General features: G+C 40.2%; 1 protein-coding gene across 1 annotated transcript in view; it reads left to right on the top strand.

Annotated features, from left to right (window-relative positions):
* The window catches only part of LOC117828050 (CUB and sushi domain-containing protein 3-like), a 293,307-nt gene that overhangs the window by 217,971 nt on the left and 55,006 nt on the right, over window positions 1-20,330 (top strand). The window contains exons 17-31 of the mRNA XM_034705024.1: window positions 160-347; window positions 686-874; window positions 4,710-4,826; window positions 5,258-5,473; window positions 7,553-7,741; window positions 11,110-11,210; window positions 11,456-11,524; window positions 11,685-11,841; window positions 13,422-13,613; window positions 15,861-15,987; window positions 16,981-17,183; window positions 17,579-17,770; window positions 18,115-18,253; window positions 18,590-18,777; window positions 19,813-19,931. Of these exons, the coding sequence (XP_034560915.1) occupies window positions 160-347; window positions 686-874; window positions 4,710-4,826; window positions 5,258-5,473; window positions 7,553-7,741; window positions 11,110-11,210; window positions 11,456-11,524; window positions 11,685-11,841; window positions 13,422-13,613; window positions 15,861-15,987; window positions 16,981-17,183; window positions 17,579-17,770; window positions 18,115-18,253; window positions 18,590-18,777; window positions 19,813-19,931 (2,386 nt within the window). The remainder of the gene's footprint in view (window positions 1-159; window positions 348-685; window positions 875-4,709; window positions 4,827-5,257; window positions 5,474-7,552; window positions 7,742-11,109; window positions 11,211-11,455; window positions 11,525-11,684; window positions 11,842-13,421; window positions 13,614-15,860; window positions 15,988-16,980; window positions 17,184-17,578; window positions 17,771-18,114; window positions 18,254-18,589; window positions 18,778-19,812; window positions 19,932-20,330) is intronic.

Below are 20,330 nucleotides of genomic sequence, written 5' to 3'. Positions count from 1 at the left end.
GTCTTACCTAAGTGTTTGTTAATGTATTCTACAAACAGATCTGTTGATGTATGAAGAGCATAAGCTTTCTTTTTGCATTGGTCCTGTTCTTTTAATTAATCATTTTTATTCCCAGAATGTTCATAAGCAATATGGTGGTCTGATTATTTTGTCTCTCAGGTTCCAGACGGAGCTGGGTTATGATTTTCTGGAGATCCATGATGGGCCAAACCTCCTGTCTCCACTGATCGGCTCCTTTAACGGCACCCAGGTGCCTCAGTTCCTGTTCAGCAGCAGCAACTTTCTTTACCTGCTGTTTACCACCGATAACAGCCGTTCCAATGTTGGCTTCAAATTGTTGTATGAAAGTAAGTCATACATTTTAACATTTTTGATGTAAGCCTTTAGATTGTTATATTAAATACATAACATATGGCATGCCAAATATATTAGTGCTTTCAAAGTTGCACTTAAAGCACAGATAATGTGTTTAAAGCCAATCACACACAGTTTCAAGAGCTGGCCACACACGCAGACATCACCTTCAAACAACAAACAACCATAGCTGCACAGCATGATGCCGTGTGTGAAGTTTTGAACCATCTGTGAGCTTAAGGTTATGCAGATCAGCAAAACTTAACATCAAAGTGTAGTACTTACACATTTTCATTCCATGACTATTTTTTTTTTTTTTTTTTTTCCTCAGGCGTTACAGTAGACAGCTACTCGTGCCTGGACCCTGGTATCCCTGTCAACGGCATCCGCTATGGACAGGATTTCTCCATTGGGTCCACAGTATCGTTCGGTTGTGATTCTGGCTACAGACTGAGCCACGAGGAGCCGCTCGTCTGTGAGAAGAACCACTGGTGGAGCCACCCTTTACCTACATGTGACGGTAAATAGGGAAAAGATAACCTCTCATAAATAAAAGTAATGTTTGGGTCTTCATAAGTCCCCCTCCGCCCCAGCTCTTCATCATAACTCTGCCTTTTTTTATTGCAGCACTGATGACATAATTTGTGGTAGAACATACTCACATGACATCACACAAGGTCAATACTGATGCAGTCTTGTTTATGACACAGTACACTGACATTTGAGATGAAATAAGTGTTTTTTCTTTTAGACAACTAAATGTTGATCTTTACAAAATAATTATCCAGTCAATCCAAGAAAAACACTGAAAAAGAGGCAGAGGTGTGTGAAAAAGATCAGCATTGAAGCCCACCATCCTTGTATAGGGAGCTGAGTCATACAGGACATGCTGTTCTGCAACAAAGCCACTAGTTGAATTACACACAACACTCACACATCACAAACACACACACACACACACACACACACACACACACACACACACACACACACACACACACACACACACACACACACACACACACACACACGCACACACACTTGGGTGTATGCTGGGGCAATTTGCAGTGAAGGCTGCTGTGGCTGATAGGGGATGATTTGAGGAGAAGATTAGAGATCTTTGGGCACGCACTGTGTGAGTGTGTCTGTGTCTGTGTGTGTGCGTGCGTGTGCTGTACATCAGCACTTAAATGTATGTGCCTGTGCCTTTATGTGAAAGTGTGTGCTTTTATCTGTGTACCTTCTGTCACCTTCCCTCCCATGTGAACCGTGAACACAGGACAGTTTGCGGTAGGGTTGATGAGAGCCTGTGTTGGCTGTCACCTTCTCTCTTTCCACCTTCAAATCAAGGAGCTGGGGGGGGGGGGGGGGGGGGGTTGTGGGGAGGGATGAGGGGTCCCTCTCTCTCATTCCAATCATGGCAGAGAAGTAGGGTTAGGGGGGGCAGGAGAGATTCATCCGTTTTGTGGCTGCTTTGTTGGCTCATTCACTTGTTAACCACATTTGAATTGCACTTTTCCTTAGACGGGCAGCGATTTTCCTCAGAGGACGCTTGGGCATATAAGCGTCTAGAAAGTAGCCTGGGATTTGCAGGCTGAATGTCATTAAGGTGTTTACACAGTATGTATCCATACAAATATGGGAACTATTTGCTGCTGAGCTTGGCAAACAAATAGTGTGCAATGAATTCAAGGAAGATGATGCCAAAAGCATCACACTCTGTTCTAGGAATAGCTCCAGAAATCAAAAAACGGTGTTATTATTTCTCAGAGGATAAACACCAGTCCTTTATGCAGAGATATCTTAAAGATGTATCTATTTTGAACCCGATATACTTTCTGTGTGTAAGAAAATTGCCGAAATAAATCAGTATACCTTCAGTGTAGTGAATTCATCAAGCAGTTAAATGAATAAAACTGAATTAAAGTACAATTTAAATTACTTTTCACACCTTTTAGAAGCCCAAAGATTGACTTTTTGGAGCATTCACTCCAACTTCATTCACTTGAAAGAGAGAACAAATTGGAAGACCAGCTTACAGGTGGAGGTGAAGAAGAAGCAAAGATGAAAGGAGATCCAGAAGACAGATTGCCAGAGAGAGAGAGAGAGAGTGAGAGAGAGAGAGAGAGAGAGAGAGAGAGAGAGAGAGAGAGAGAGAGAGAGAGAGAGAGAGAGAGAGAGAGAGAGACAGAGAGAGAGAGAGAGAGAGAGAAGGGAAGTGGTCAGGATAAAGATGTAATGCAGAATTTTGAATTTCTTACATAGCTCAGCATCCAACATTAAGAGCTTCCTGGCAGAAAAGCATTAATAATGAATTGCATTCCGTATGTCTGTGCATGCAAGCCTTTGTGCACGAGTGAGCCGTGTGCGTACATAATGTGTTGGTGCCCATGTCTGCTTGCATCTATGTACTTGTCTGGTTGGGAAATACTTTCCCTACTCATCCTTGTTTTGGGGTAAGCTGATGTTGTAAGCGTGGTTTATAAAGTAGATACGAATGCTCTGTTGTGGTTCGAGCACATTTTCAATGCCTAACTCGCCTGTTTAAATGCGGCTGTGGTGGCAGTCACCACAACAGAGCGTTTGTAGTGATTGTACTCTGAGGCCACAGTTCTCCGTCATCTGCTTATTTGTCCTGCTCATGGAAACTTCAGCAGAACTTCCAGGTTTGACCTTGTCACAGGAGCTCTGCCACCGTTGCACTTTTGAGGTAATGTTATGGCATTTTATGGGTTTATTGTAAGAGGAAATGACAGGCCAGTCGGCCAACTGTAACAGGAATCAACTGGAGCGGGCAGAAATGAAGCACCTCGCAACACATGCCTGCATTAGTATGCATAGAATGAGCAACAGATTTTGCTTTTCTGCAGACCTGATCTCTTACTGCATAACAATGTGCACAGGCGAAGCGTTTGCAGAACTTGCAGGGTCATCCTGAGGCCGCACAGTGAAACGTTCAAAATGTTTTAAGTAGTCTCTAAGAAGCATTTGCACTGCTTCAATGGTTTGAATCAATTTAAATCAAACTGTATTAAGAGAAAAGTTTTGTTTTAGAAACAAAAGACATATTAAATCCTTTTCACAGAAGGACAGTGCTAATGTTGGAAAAGTAGTTTGAATTAAATTCAAAGTTGATAATCAATTCAGAGCTCAGAGACATCCCAAAGCAACAATGGATTCCCGTTCTCCAACACACCTAGTGCAAAAACATGAGTGCCCAAATATTCAATGGATTCATAACAAGCCATTTTGCACTGCTCTGATTACTGCTCTGACCTTATTATGCAGTTTTATGAATAACGTTCCTCAGCACCCAGTCACTATTGACTGGATTTATTTTTGACTGACTTTGAGTTGGTGGTTTTATGCAGAAACTTTTATTGCTACAACAGCACAGTGCAACTTCTTAATTACAAACATTCTACATTAAACAAAAATGTGTTTACAAAGTGTCTTTGAAAAAACTATCAGCCATGTTCTGGATTGCAGTTATGAGGAAACAAAGGTTGCTATAATTAAGCTCAACATTAAAAACACTAAATTGGCATCATAAATTACAGAGCTAAGATAATTATCCCAAAACAGAGGAGCTAAAGTTTACCTCTTGTTTTGCATAAAAGTGTTTATGCACCATCTGTCAGCACCTACAGGCTGATCCTACAAGTGGACGTGCTTTTAAAAGAAAAACCCAAAGCAAGCTTATTTGAGCTCCAGAGCCCAGAGTGCTCTCCTAATTATGTGAGAGATGTTTCTGGCAGGTGAGAGCAGGGTCACTGTGGTCACTTGCTGCATTACAGGATATTTTCTGACCTACAGCAAATGTGTTAAAACTGTTTGATATGAGATAAAGTGTGCTGTGGAGAAAACATGAAAACAAGTTACAACATTTAAACACAGCAATTAAAGGAATACATTCCCTAAATCCAAACAAAAAAAAACCACTTTCTTTTTGATTATAAGTAATCTTAAAAATATATGAGAGATGAGTAGAATATGCTTCATAGGCTATTAATTACCAGGTGCTGTTCATTCTATGGAAAAACAACAAATAATTCATCATCTTTTATCAGATATTTAGTGAATTTAAATGTATTTACTCTGTAATTTGATATCCTATCTGCAGTTGAGGAAAGAGGAAATGACAGAAATTTGCAGCAAAACCTTTCATCACATGTTTTAAGGGTTTTTTCTGTGTGTGTGTGTACATTTGAAGTGTTATTAAAGGGCCACGGGGAAACATTATCTGTTTTAGCCATCAACAATCTGATGCTAACCTCCCCCTGTCTCTCTGCACATCTCCTCCTTTTCCCTATGCCTCTCTCTCTCTCCCACCTTGTCTCTCTCAATCTGTCCAGCTCTCTGCGGCGGCGACGTTAGAGGTCCCTGGGGTACCATTCTTAGTCCCGGCTATCCAGACAGCTACCCTTCATCTCTCAACTGTACCTGGACGGTTGAAGTCAGCCATGGGAAAGGCAAGAGACACTCGTTGGTTCAGAGGCCTTTATAGAAAGAGAAAAAACAGACAGAGCATTGTCTCTGTTAGTCTCATACAAACAAACACTTTCATAACACCGCATTCACAGAGTTTATTATAGTTTGTAGAATATATGAAGGGATTTATCCTCAGTCATGATTTTATTTGAGGTCCTGTCTGTGTACATTTGTAGTCAGTTCTAAACTCAAAGAAATGTTAAATCCAAGACCTGAAGATTCATACTGATTAAAATGATATGGAAATAACAATCATTAAAACATAATAACAACAACAACAATAATAATAATGATAATAATAACAATAATAATAATAATAATAATAATAATAATAATAAGCTTCTGATGAAAACTTCTCTGATATCTGTGTGTCTATCTCTCTTTGTGTGTCTGTTTGTGTTTGTGTCCTTAGGAGTCCAGTTCCAGTTCAATTCCTTTCACTTGGAGGACCAACACGACTACCTCTTGGTTACCGAGAACGGGAGTTTCCTGCAACCACTGGCCCGCTTGACCGGCAATGAGTTGCCTAGCAACATCAATGCTGGTCTCTATGGCAACTTCAAAGCCCAGCTCCGATTCATCTCTGACTTTTCCATTTCATACGAGGGCTTCAACATAACGTTTTCTGGTAATTAACTGTACTCTACTGGTTTTAAAGTGCTGTTTCTAATCTAGGTGTACATTAAATGTAAGACTTTGTTTTCTTACTTTTTACAGAAAAAAATTCAGGGTCTATCTGTGAGCTGTAGAAAGTCCTTATCAGTCTTTCTTTTCTACTCTTAGTCCACTGTCTTGACCTATGCAACAAGTGTCCACAGTCTCAAGGTCTAATAGGCCAATACCACTACAATTAGAGTCTCTGGTTGGAAGCTTAAGTGAAGTAGGTCCTACATGGCCAGACAATATGCTCTGAGTGACCTTCTCCTGATATAATACTTATGCAGCTCTTCATGAGTTGGACCTTGCAATCAAAGGATTGGAAAATGGATCATCCAACAGATGAAGAAATACTTCTTTTTTTTTCTTCACCTTTGGGACAATGCTAAGAGGGGGACAAAAGGAGTAGTCCTAAGGCTTGAGCACCTTGGGATTAGTTCCCATTTAACTGAACCAATTCATGCTTAAGCAGTTTAGAAATAAAATGGCTTTCTCCACATAACCAGGGCTGCAAAGCTGTGGAACAATATACCTTTTTTACAAGCAATAGAACTAGTCTTGAAATACAAACAGCAGGTGACCCAAAACAGAGCCCTGGGGGACACCAAAGAGTTGATGTCCCAGGGTTCTGCATAGTGACCAAGAGATACTCATCCACTGCATATAGTAAGTCTTTTTATACATCAGTTAGTATACAGTGATGTATTGCAGCCTTGAGATCCAGCTAAATAACTTCCTGCAACAATGTGCATCACTTTTTTGTTGGGGATTTTGAAAGAGCTGGTTTGATGGAGTGCATCAGCTTTAACTGAAAATATTCAAGAAAGCAAGGCAACAAAAGCAGTTTGAGGTGTCAATGCTGCTTTACTTGGAGTCCTTGGAACTAATTTGCCAACTGAATGCAGATATTTCAACTCTGACATTTAGGACTACCCATAAGACTTTGTAAAAATCTCAAGACAAAAGATCCTTAACAGAGGAGAGAGGTTCAACAAAATTCAACTGAATTTAGTCCAACATTTAACAACACAGAAGGAAGAAAAATTATGATGAATTCATATGAGCAGCTTTGTTCTTCTTTACCATCAGCTTCCTCCCAAAGCAGGAAAGGGGCAGGATAACGACACAGTCCAAGGCTGCGTCTACCCCTCATAAATCAAGAGTCCCTGCCGCCCTTTCAGCGCTCTCTCATTGACTCTGGAATAAAACAGTTCCTCAATCTGCGTCTCCACTGAAAGACGTTTTACTGCGTCCCAGATGGCATAAGCCGATACTCAGAATGTAACACATGGGAGGTGTCACCAGAGATGTGACTTGCCAAACTCAACATGCTCAACAGGCTGTGTCATCCTGCCGCACACTCTGAAACACACACCACATCATCAGTCTGCGCCCACTGAAATAAATCTCCCACTGCGTTGAACACAAATTCAACAAGTGCATTTCAGGACACAGTGGAGTGAGCTCTGACTCACAACTTTTGTACTAATCACCACAATTACATCAGTCCGCATTCAATGATAATAATTAACTTTGAGTAGACTTGAACTAAGATTTACCAAGAATCACTGAATTATTGGAAAGGTTTGTCCTCATAAGAGAGGGAGAGAGACCATGAGCTGCATACATCCTTCGGTTTGCCTCTAATGGTTATGTTGTTCGTAAAATATATGTATAAGGGCAGATTTCTCAGGACTTTGAGAGTGATGGGTATTGATCTGTTGATTTAACACCATTAGTCGAGGGCACTCTAATTTAATTTCACCACCTTTCTTTTACTCTGATGCCACTTACGCAACACTCAGCAAAATTGAGTGTTGCTTATAAAAACACTAAATAAGCACACATCTTAAGGTATATTTTCATTCCCAGTATAGTTAATCACTTGTTTCACTGAAAGGTTATTCTACTCTACCTTATGAAAGAAGGCTCAGTTTTTTAGTTTACATGTGATGAAATGTATAGATGCTCTTGTTCTGGACTGTTATAGTGCAGTCGTAATCTTTATTTATGTATAGTCATGAATTCACTGTCAATTCATTTCCTACAGAGTATACTTTGGAGCCATGCGAGGACCCTGGGATGCCTCCGTTTGGCAGGAGAAATGGCTACAGCTTCGGTGTCGGTGACACTTTGACTTTTTCCTGCAATATGGGATACCGGCTAGAGGGAGCGCCAGAGTTAATCTGCCTTGGAGGAGGCCGGAGAATGTGGAGTGCACCTTTACCGAGATGTGTTGGTATGATGTTCCATCACTGCCCATGTGATATTTTCCTACTCTACTGCCCTGCTTAAGTGGGACAGAATTTTAAGTAGCCTGAAGCATTAGCTGGATGCTAGCTGTGTTTGTCTTGAAGTTCCTTTTAACACAGGATTATTTGCCCACACTGGTACCTGCAGAAAGACTCCCCAAAAAAGCACCTGAGTGTTCATTAGCTCATAAATTGAAGGAGATTGCACAACATAATGCAAAATGGAGTGACTGAAAGAGAAGAACAGTTTAGTATACTTAGAACAGAAAAAGAGCATGTATTGTGTTTCTGTTTTCACCTTGAAATTCAATATTAAGGTTTACTGTTCCTCCCTCCTTGGTTATCTCTCAGATTGTGTTTGAGCAGTGCGAGAACATTGTATTAAATCAGTAACAAAACTGGCTCGGAAAATGAATAGGCGTTCTCCGGACAGTAATCTGTGTAAAAGCCACATTTATACACGCCAAATATCAGTCACTGAAGGAACAATAAATGTCAGTGATATTTCTTGGAGATCAGTTCACCAGTGGGCAGAGAGTTTCAGCCTGTTCGCAGGCCTGTAGCACCCTTTTTAATTATGTGTTACACAATCAAGGACATTATTAGAAATATGACTCAATAAATCATGCTCCTAGAGACTTCCAAAACTTGTTGGATAACCGGAGGTGGAAAGTTAGGCAGTTTATCTTAGTACATAGAGTACAATATTAAAGATATATAAATATTCTGTGTGACAGTGTATGCTAATGCTTTGTTGAAATGGTCGGATTTTATGAAAGTGAAGTGCTAAGGGGCCTTAGTATTACACTTCTCATCGAGAAATAATAAAAGATTATCAGACCTGTAAAGCTGTGATTTTAAATTTGTCAAAAATGCACCTTTAGAATCTTTGAAAATCGAGTAAATCCACACTGTTGAATTATATAGGTGTATCATTAATTTTAGCTCCCTGTAATCTCCTTTGCTCAATCAGCCTGAAACTTTTTGGGTTAAATTGATGCTGTGCTACGTGGATAGCCTCCGGATACAGTAATTGTCACATTCTCCCACAATAGAATCTTGAAACGAAAGTTCTTTTTCCAGTATTCCTCTCCTCCTTTTTTTTCTCCCTCTTTTTCTTTAGTTTTGGATTTGATACAGGGCTTTACAATATGTTTGTGCACCACATTAAGTTTATCCATAATGATGACCCACAGAGCCTGTCATCTACTCTGCAAGTAGCAGCAAACTAAATTATTCTCGAAGGGACTACAGGGAGTGAAATTTAAATTCTGTTAAAAAAATACAAACACATCAGAGAATGAGGAACTGCTCTATGAACCAAAAAACTATAATGATAAATAACAAAACCTGTCCATTAGAATAAAAAGGTTTATCCCAGGTGGAAAATGTATCTGCGTGTTGAGCTGTGGAGCTTGTTAATTATTTTTCAAAGGTTGAAGCACAAAAACAGGAGGGGGCCTGCAGGGAAAGTATACGAAATACATGAGCTCTCTGGGCTACAAGTACATTATAACTCTCTTGACAAATATGGACTAACACACGTCCTTACATAACTCCAAATATGAATGCTCTCAGGGCAAACATCCTTTACAGTGAGGTTGTGTTGTTGGCTTATTGTCAAAAAATGAAGTCATGATGACAGAAAAGAGAGGGAAAATTGTGTCTATGAGTCATAGATATAACTCTCAGTGCTGTTATTTACCTTTCCTGTGTGTGGTTTGAGTTTCTCTGGGTATATTTGGAGTTCTTTGGTCATTATCCTCAATTTCAGAATCGCTCCCCTGGGTACCACAGAAAGGCTTACCTGCTGTCTCAGAGTGGTGAGAATAAGTCTAATGCAGAACAAGAATTTACCTACGACAATCAATACCTCATGCTCATAACTTCAGGGCGTTTGAAGGCAAGAGAGGTGTACAACGAGAGCTGATTTGAGTGCAGTTGTAGAATCAATAAAGGGCAACAATAAAAGCAAGAGACAACACTAAATGTTGTGGCGCTCATTCACAGGGTTGTCGTCGGCTGCAGTGCAAAATAAAACGCAGGAATATTCAGTGCGACTACTCAGACATGACTATTCAAATATTTTAAAGAAGAAGCAGATAATTCACCCTCAATCTCATTTTCAGCTTTGCTTGATGATTGCAGCTCTGTTCTTTTAATCTTTTGATCTCTGTCATCAACATGCAAAGACTGATAATGCAAAGAGACAGGAGTGGGGTTCTGTGCGGGTGTTGTGCGGTTTGCTATATTTAGTTCCTGTGTGTTGTTACGTTGATGCATGGTGTGATGCACATCACAAAGGAGGAGTGAAGAGGAGAAGACGGAAGCTTGCAGAACACCGGCGATATCAAGGCTGTGCAGGATTTTGTTCTTATCGTCACTTTTGTAGCATCCCGGATTGCATAAAGTGCAACAATCATGAAATGGCACTCTAAGCCAAGGATGTTTTATTTACTTGCAGCATTTATGTATTGCTTTTGTAGTGTATGTTCCTTGTTTCAGAGGTTTTCTGCACCTCCCTAGTTTGTGAAACATATTCTTTTCATAAATCACTGTCCAGGCAGAAATTGAAAAGCCATTGAATTTTTTTGCTCTGCTATTATTTCAAGACATTAACCTCTATTTATTTCATTAAAGGAAAGGAGACACATCAGGATATAAAAAAAAGAGCAGGAAAAATACGAGGCAGGAGAGTCAGAGAAGAAATCCGGGAGAAGCGGAACAGGAAGGCTGATTGAGGTGGAGTAGGGTATAGAAAGCTCTATTCATAGAGAAAGAGAGAGAGAGTGAAAAAAAGAGCAAGAGATTTAAAGATTAAAGAGCAGTGGGGTGGGGGTGGAGGTAATTTTCTAAATGGAAACTGTAGCAGCTTGATTTATTGACAATATGACAGCTGTAATATGACTATTACACCAGTAGAGACACAGAGAGGAAGGGAGAGAGGGAGAAGGGACATGGTACTGTAGATGGAGGGCATGTGTGAGAAGTGCAGAGTGGGTAAATTAGTTCTTGGATTTTACTACCTGCCCATTCCCCTTAAAGGAAGAGGATGGCCAGCTACACAGCTGTTCAAGGGGGTTGTTAAATTACTGGCACACATAAACACATGCTCACAAGCACACGTTCAAAGTATCCTTTTAAGGGGGGGGGGGGGGGGGGGGGGGGAATCATGTTTTTTAAGATGAGAAGTCTCCTCAGGACAGCCTGTGTTTGCTTTTTAGTGCTCTTACTTTTGCCTTGAACTTTCAAACTTTCACACCATTTTTTTGTAGTAGGAGGAAAAAGATAAGATGAAATCATTTGTGTATGAATGTTTCTCATTAAATGTTCTTCTCTTTGTTTTTGTCATCAGCGGAGTGTGGCTCTTCAGTGATCAACAATGAAGGGATCCTTCTGTCCCCGAATTATCCCATGAACTATGACAACAACCATGAATGCATCTATAGCATCCAGGTAAGACATTCTGTACTACCTCACCAAAGATAAAAGAAATATGTAGATGTAGAAGTAGAAACTTTGAGACCTCACAGAAACTGCAGAGCCAAAGTTTTTCTGAACCCAGCCAACAAACAGACAAACAGCACACATACAATATTATGTTTGGCTGGGGAAATAACTTTCTTCAAACGTTGGTGGATAAATGTTATCTGTTTTTTCTTTGGTCAGTACTTGTAATTCTGGTTTCATGTTTTCTCTAGGTTCAGGCTGGGAAAGGCATCAACATCTCTGCTCGAACCTTTCATCTTGCACAAGGAGATATACTCAAGGTGAACACACATATACGCACATTCAGCAGACACCAACACCTTTGTCTTAAAGCGATCAGAGCTGATAAAATGATGTTCCTTTTGAACTTCAGACTGAACCATACAAAGCTGGTCATCATTCTCTATTTGCAAGTTGTAAATAGTTTTGTTGTTGTCACAGATTTACGATGGTAAAGACAACACAGCTCATGTCCTTGGAGCATTTACGGGATCGTCTATGTTGGGCCTGACGCTGATCTCCACTTCGAACCATCTCTGGCTGGAATTTTACAGTGATGATGAACATACAGGGGAGGGGTTCAAACTAGTCTACTCAAGTAAGTACACAGAGCTTAGAAGTATTATCTCATCCATGCAAACATCTTGCTGTGTCTATGATTGACTTCTAATCCAAAGTAGAACAATCTGCTAGGTGTAAAAGAAACAGTTTTACACTTTTTTCTTAATCTTGGGTTGAATTTATTACTAGTAAACTTTCAAGTGCATGAAAAATAATCACAATGTTTACATGCATGAGCTTGCATGGTGCAAGATTAGCATGCAGAGTCTTCAAGCAGATAATTACAATATCATACCTGCACTGTACAGGCTCAGCATGCAGGTTTTCTCATAGTGTGTTTTACCCTGAAATCCTGACAGTTTTGAACTACATGCCACAAATCTACTGTAACAAACATTTTACTGTTAAACAAGGAAAAAGTAAGGTGGACAATTCATGAAGCTCGTCATCATGGAAGTCACGTCAATTCATCTTAACTCATCTTAACTTAACTCAAATGAAAGCCGCATTAATTCCTGACAAGTGTCACCCACTTGCTCCGTCATTGTAACTGAATGGTGCAAATGAAATTTGAGAAACAATCAGAACTGATTGTAAATTCCAACCACAGACATTACTGCAAGAGGCTTGTTAAATTAACAAAGCATTTTAAGAGGTCTGATGTCAATGCATGGATTGTATGTTGAAGGTGCTCTCACACTGGAGTCACGAACTGATTTGTGTCGTGCTTCAAACATTCATTGTGTGTCTGTTGGATGAGAGTGAGTACAGCATTTCTTTCTTACTCCTCTGCACTTCAGTTCTTCATACAGATCCAGATCAAAGCCTGCTCTAGACCTGCAAAGAGGTTTTTTTTCCTTCAGTGTGGTCATGAAAACTCTGCTGCTAGCCTCACAGTATTTATGGCCAAGTTTGATATGAAAGCTGGAGTTCAATAAAACTTGAAGGTGTGACTCACTGAATAATGTATGGAGGTTTATTTTCTTATATATGTCCAAGATACAATATTAGAGTGGCAGCCACTCAGCCACTCGTTGGGTTGATGGCAGATGTGTTCACATTACCTGATGGTAAAAAACAGCTCTGCAAATGGCCATTTTTTAGGGGATTTAGATACGCACCTACTGCAGTGTTCAGGAGATAACTCAAATCCTTGCACACCTCGTCTTCCAGGTAATACCGCAGATCAAATCCTGGTTTAGGTCTTATAGGGATAAGCTATTTATATACCCCTGTCATATCCCCCTCTCTCTCCCAAAAATTGTGCACATGAATAAATAGAATATTCTGAAGATTACCATGGAAACTGAGCTTACAAACTGTGAAAAACAACATGAAATTGGATAAGGTGTATACATCCCCCAGTATCTCTCCTAATATTGGTATGTCTCATGTATCTTTTCCTCCTTCTTTATTAAATCGATGGGAGCTTAAAATGATGTGTGATCTCAGCAAGCTCATAAACAGAATGCTTAAGTGTGCTGGATTAAAGGAGTGTTCCTTTTGCATCCAAACAACACTGATTTTATTTCCTCTTGTGGGTCTTAGCCGCTCCCTTAGAGAGTCTTTTAAGAAGTACACATGTAAAAATCACTCTATCTATTCCTCTCTCTTTAGGTTTTGAGTTGTCTCATTGTGAGGACCCAGGCGTGCCTCAGTTTGGCTTCAAGGTAAACGACCAAGGCCACTTCTCCGGGAGCAGCATCACCTACAGATGTGAGCCCGGATACACACTGCATGGCGCCTCCACTCTGAAGTGTATGACAGGCGAGAGGAGAGCGTGGGATAACCCTCTGCCTTCATGTATTGGTATGTCTCCTGCTATTTGAAGCCTTACACGCACATAAAAAATGAATCTATGCATACATGTAAAATGCACATACACACAGCGAGACATTGAAAAATGCTCATTGATGAGCATGAGAGGAAAAGGTTAGGACGGTCCATTGTTGCATTGGCTCTCTTTGGTATTCATATTGTGGGATGTGTGGTCAACAGACATAAATAAATGTCTTTATTGAATAGCTGCATAGTTAACCTAGAACTGTCAGAGGTATTGGTTGCATCGGAAAGCTGAGTTGTTTTCCTTTTTCACATTTCTCAGGGCAGAAGTCAGGAGCAAGATCTTTTCACTGAATAACATCAGTATAATTAGAAAATTTCTTCTTCCACATTTCTCAAGTGGGACTGTTTGATTTACCCACATCCCAGCTGGTGCACTTATACCTTTTACAAGTAGAGCGCATCACTGTACTAAATCTTGCTCTACAATCCAGTAAATAGTCCCTTGCTGCTTTATGCAAAGACTCCTCTTACAGGACACTCATTCAATAATCTGGAAAGAAAGCAGCTGGAGGCCAATTTCCTGTGGGATCACCTTTTAGATTTCTATAAGATCACACACTGCGGTGGTTCTGAAACCTCAATAAAAAGTCTATTTATTCAGCAGAGTCTACCACCTGGACTTCCTCTCTCTAATTGATCCATTTCCTTTCTTGCGGTTGGTGATTTGCACTCTTTACTTTGAGACCACTTTGTACTCAGACATCTCCACACAAATGTGCAGACACACAGATTCCTGCCTGGTTTTTTTTGCTTTAAAATTTGTCTCAAGGATCGTCTCTAACAAGCTCTATTTATGTCATTCCTGCTCTATAAAAGGCTAAATGGCAAACCTGTTTGCTGGAATTGTTTCATAAACATGTTTTAATCGATTTAGCTCTGTCAGACTACTGTATCAAATCAGGGGCAATTTTAGGGAAACAATAAAACCTACTGGAAAGCAACTCTCCTTTGAATATTGACCGATTTCTAAATATTCCATTAAAACATCATTGCCTTCTTAACTCATTTTTCATGGCTTCAAAGTGATGGGAAAACACAAACCACAGCTCTGAATATTGATGTCAACAAGTCAATAAAGGCCTTCCACTGGCTGTACAATATCAAAACTCGGAGGCTCACACATACGCTCTAACATTTTTGTAAATGTTTTCCCCAAAAGTCTTAGAGTTGAGAAGTATTTGAAGATTATCTGGAGACCTACACAGTCCCTCCCAGTAGGTATTTGCTTGAATGATTGCATTTTCTAATTGAACCCAAACAAATGCTCGGCTCAGACTGAGTGACTCACATAGTGGCTGCTGCAGCTGTGCCCCAGATGGGAGATATAAGCATAACAGCGAGCCCAATGTTTTAAGGACCTTTTCTTCCATCATTGCTGCCTCTGAACTTTCTGATTTTGGATTCAGCTTAATAAGCTTCTCTCCTTCTCACTATCAATAATGAAAGCCTCATAAAACCAGCGGCTGATATTCTCTGACTTTTTATTTTAGCAGTGACACACGGTGACCCTGGCTAACCTCCAGTCTTAATATTATATTGCTTCTTATTATTACTTGTAATGTTTCTTTCTTTTACCCCATCCCTTAGTTCCCTCCGTTCTTTGCCTCCTCTCACTTTTTTTCTTCATCCCAACTCTTTATATTGCTCCTATTACCCCAGATAATATATTCCAGTGATGAAGGGAGGGGAGCCTGAGGGAGGAGGAGGAGGGATGCGGGGGGAAGAGTGTGAAAATATATAACAGAGAGAGACACAGAGCGAAGGGGAGTTATTTTCTGTTATATAATGTTTGGTGGTTTCTTAAGGGATGACTGCAGGATCAGCAGTTTGGCTCTTCTTTTCCTCTCTCTCGTCTTCCTCTCTGTGTTAAAAAATAGTTGGAAAGACAGAGGGACACAGAGATAGAGAGTTAACTCCTTTCTTAATCCATTTGTCTCTGTGGGGATCATTTAATCACTTCTCAGGGGCTGCTGAGGTGCACCAAGTGGATCTGATTGCCTTGATAAACAATTGCCACAGACAGATAACCGGTTGGCTTGCCATACATCTACAACATCGCCCAACTGTTTGGCTGAACTGTTGGTATTTGTAATGTTGGTACAGCTGACTAATCAGACAGATACAGATAAAGCAGAGAGTTATTTGTGTCTTCATTTCTCCAATCATATCAATTCTCCTAATTTATCTTACCTGCTTGCTTGATTCCTGTAGCTGAGTGTGGTGGCCGTTTCAAAGGCGAGTCTACAGGGAGGATTCTCTCCCCTGGATACCCTTTTCCTTACGATAATAATTTACGCTGCACATGGACTATCGAGGTGGACTCAGGAAACATTGTGAGGTAATGTGGACATTATACAGATCTACCCTCAAACAAAGTTTAAAATACTGTCAAATACATTTTATTTTCCTAAGACTAAGACTGAGTCATGATGGTTAATCTAGATGGTCGATTACATACAGTATTTTAAGGTCATAAATTATTATAAAGATTCACAGTGTTTGTGACTAAGCCCTAAGTTTGGATTTCAGTCCTTTGGAATTATAAAAACCACCTACTTAAGATTTTTTTTATATATTAAATGAATATTCTCTCAATAGTAGGGACAAACTTTGTAATTACTTAGCAGTTGTTGTGAAAATTCTTCCTTACCCCTGAAAACTGCTAGTATCCTGATGATGAGAAAAATTGTGCTAAACATAGTGGATAAAAACACATTTTTCTAGATGACTTCTTTAAGATTCAGCGCTTACACTAAAGGCTGATTTATACTTCTGCATCGAATTGACGGCATAGCCTACGCCGGGGGGCCGCAGAGGCCTATGCAAGTAGCTGACGTGCCCCTCCTCCAAAAAGTTACTAGGCGTAGAATCGACAAGGGCCGCAAACTCTGTGATTGGTCCACTCAGCTGCATTGTGTTTCCCGCATTCACGGGACTTCCGGGAACCCGGACATTGGCCGCACATCGGCCGTGTATTTCATCTCCTCCTCTCTATTCTTCATGTAATCATGTCTGTATGATAAACAGCAACATGTATCAGCTGTAGATTAACAGAACACGCTCTGAATCTCTGTGGAAAAGTAAACAGAGATCGCAGGAAGGAGGCGACCGGCTATCAGAGAGACCACACTGCACTCTAGTGTTTCGGAGGAGAATTGCTGCACGACACAGACACATTGACGCACAAGTATGTGGTGCTCATGTCCGCGTCAGCCCCCGCTGCGTAGGGGAGATGCAGAAGTATAAATTAGCCTTAAGAGTAGGATTTTTGAGTTTCATTAAGACACAATGTTCACCCTTTTGATGAAATTCTTCTTGATCTAAACTTCAGTCTTCAGTTCTTGTCCTTTGACACTGAGGCCAGCCACGACATGCTGAAGGTTTGGGATGGACCACCTGAGAATGAAATGTCTCTATCTGAGCTGAGTGGGTCTCTGCTACCTGAGGGAATCCACTCCACACTGAACACTGTCACTGTTCAGTTTGAGACAGATTTTTACATCAGCAAGTCGGGTTTCGCCATCCAGTTCTCTAGTAAGTAAAGCCCAGAATATAAAGAGGTTTGCTGAGTTAATTAAATCTGATTGTTTACCTTTTAAATGTGTGAGACAGAGTCAGAGTGGACATTGTGCTTTTGTGCAGTGGATCCTGGACAAAGAAATCAACATTAACATAATTGAGAATATAAATCTGCATAATTGTTCTACTTGAAAACCTCACTTGAATAGCCAGAAATTATCTTAACAGGTACTTCATAAATCAGAATAATAAACAGTTATTTAATAAGCAATGATTTCATACACTGAGTTAATGCATTAGCTTAATAGCAACAGATATCCAGTTTGACACAGATACTCATAATTGCTCTCCTCTGTCTCTCCCTCTCCCCTTCCCTTTCTCTGTGACCCTCTTTGTCTCTCTCTGTCCAGGCTCAGTAGCTACAGCCTGCAGGGACCCTGGCGTACCGATGAATGGCAGTCGTAGCGGAGATGGCCGTGAGCCGGGGGATTCAGTGTCCTTTCAGTGTGACCCGGGATACGAGCTCCAGGGGGACGACAAAATCACCTGTATACAAGTGGATAACAGATACTACTGGCAGCCCAGCCCGCCTGTCTGCATAGGTGAGATGTCCAGCTTCTATATATATGTATTCAGGAATACACACAAGTTGTACTACATATACAGCTACTGTTTTCAAGCATGGAATATCTCATTTAAGGACATGTCTGTGACTGTCTCACTGGAGGGTTGTGTTTAATAAAAGTATATTATGATTTAGTTATACTACTCAGCTCCATACTGCTACTATTAAATGAACATCTCATAAGATCAACTGAATAAATGAAAATAATGTGTAAGAGAAATTGTTTTCCTGCCATGCATGGTTAGGATAGTAAACAAATTAAATGATATTTTAGGACTTAGGAAAATTAATGTATAACTTTGATTTATTTTTTCATCTAAGCTCCCTGTGGTGGAAACCTTACTGGCTCCAATGGGTTTATACTCTCACCCAATTATCCACATCCCTATCCTCACTCCAAGGACTGTGATTGGCTCATTGCTGTTAACTCTGACTACGTCCTGTCGCTGGCCTTCATCGGGTAACCTACTTTATTGTTTGGCAATCCAGATCATCTGTTTCTTTTACAGGCACTGTGTTTTTACTGTACAAGGTCACCATATGAGACTGTTTTTGTAAGAGCTGAAATTTCAACATTAATTTAAAGGATCTACAAATGTTCTTTAAATCTGCAACATTAACATCACCTCCAGGAACTTTTCACTCATGCTCTCTAGTATGTAATATAAAATGACATCTTAAATACCCCAAACTGATTAATACAATTTGAGCATTCATTTTCTTCTGTTTCCCTGTTCTCCCTGCTGCTTCCTATTTCACCTTGCCAATATTTGTTTGTTCCCTTATCCATCTCTAGCTTCAATATTGAACCAAACTATGACTTCCTCTACATCTATGATGGCCCGGATAGCAACAGCCCTCTGATTGGTAGCTTCCAGGACAGCAAACTGCCAGAGCGGATCGAGAGCAGTTCAAACACAATGCATTTAGCATTTCGCAGTGATGGGTCTGTTTCTTACACTGGCTTTCACCTGGAATACAAAGGTAAAATACTGCCCTTATAAGTGGTAAACTGTTAGGTATTTATCACTGGCCTTGTTTCTAAGTGACTCACAGTAAAACTTCAAGAGGCATCAGCACAAACACAGAATTTTCCCTCCTCTGAGATGGAGAAGTTTGTTTAAAATCTTAAAACAAATGGGACTTTGAAACAGCAGAGCCAAATTTTGTCTGCATTATGATAAATAAACTCATCTACAGTATGATCACAATTTTCTTAATTAAAGCAGCCACTTATCATTTTTGCTTTAACAGCTACTTTATAACTGTCAGCTGTTGAAAAATAACTGTAATATCCTTTGCTTGTTGAAATTCCATCAGGGGATGTACTCTGTTTTATCTGTTTTTCATAAGCTAGGTGACATGGGAAAGTACTTTCAAAGATTTCCAAACTTAATGGGCAGAACTGTTCCAAAAGGTCTCCTGATGACGGATTGTCTCCAGAATGTTCAGAAATATTTAATTCTTATGTTGAACATAGAAGACTCCTGAATTATTCCGTAACATCAAATACAAAATGAATGTAATTAAGGCTCCCACACTGCTGACAGTGTACATCAAGTTAATTTTGAGATGAAAAAGACTGAATGCCCTCCCTACAAACTCCCAGTTGAATAAGTGTCTGTTGAAATCAGCGAGGTGTCAGAGAGGTGGACTTGATTCACTGGAACAAAAGAATCAACACGGGCTTCACATGGACTCAGGAATTAAGTCTCTTTAAGTTGATGCATGGTGGTCGCTAATCTTTTTAGAGGGGGCCAAAGCCATGACTTACAAGGTTCATGTACCATTCATAAGCTGGATGATAAAGTCCTAGTTCTTCTTCTATCTTTGGCAATCACAGCTAAGTCAAACAGACTGTTTTAAAGGCCAACGTGTAATGCCTGCCTTATTTGATTATAGTAAGGGACTAAGTTATTATTAATTTGACTCATTATTTATGTGGGCCTGTCACTTTTTCTTTGCTTCACCCTGTCTCTAACTCACTCACCCGTTTCCTCTCTTATTCTCATCTTCCAGCCAAGCTGAGGGAATCCTGTTTTGACCCAGGCGTGGTTTTAAATGGGACCAGGTTGGGGTCAGATTATAAACTAGGCTCTACTGTTACCTTCTACTGCGAGGCCGGATATGTACTGCAGGTAAAAAAATAAATATTGAATGAAAGAATGTATGGGTGGATGTTGGTTTGATTAGTTTGCGACATGGGTGGTTTAGTGAATGAATGGATGTGTGTACAAATCATGGACTGATTGGTTGGATGGTTGGATAAGTGGTCCATTGTCTCATGTTTGGTAAGCTGGTTAATAGAATGAGTGACTTGGTTTACTGGTTGGATTTGTGGTTTGTTGATTGGTTGTTTTGTTAGTTGTTTGGTTGTATGGGGTAATGTCTGATTGTTTTGATGTTGGTTTGTTGGTTGGTGTGTTGGTGTGTTGGTGTGTCGGTGTGTTGGTTGGTTGGTTGGTTGGTTGGTTGGTTGGTTGGTTGGTTGGTTGGTTAGTTGGTGTGTTGGTTGGTTGGTTGGTTGGTTGGTGGTT

The sequence above is a fragment of the Notolabrus celidotus genome, chromosome 16 (assembly GCF_009762535.1).
Source record: "Notolabrus celidotus isolate fNotCel1 chromosome 16, fNotCel1.pri, whole genome shotgun sequence".
In the NCBI taxonomy this organism is placed as follows: Eukaryota; Metazoa; Chordata; class Actinopteri; order Labriformes; family Labridae; genus Notolabrus; species Notolabrus celidotus.
The sequence above is the reverse complement of the archived record's forward strand: the minus strand, read 5'-3'. Positions and strand labels throughout refer to the sequence as shown.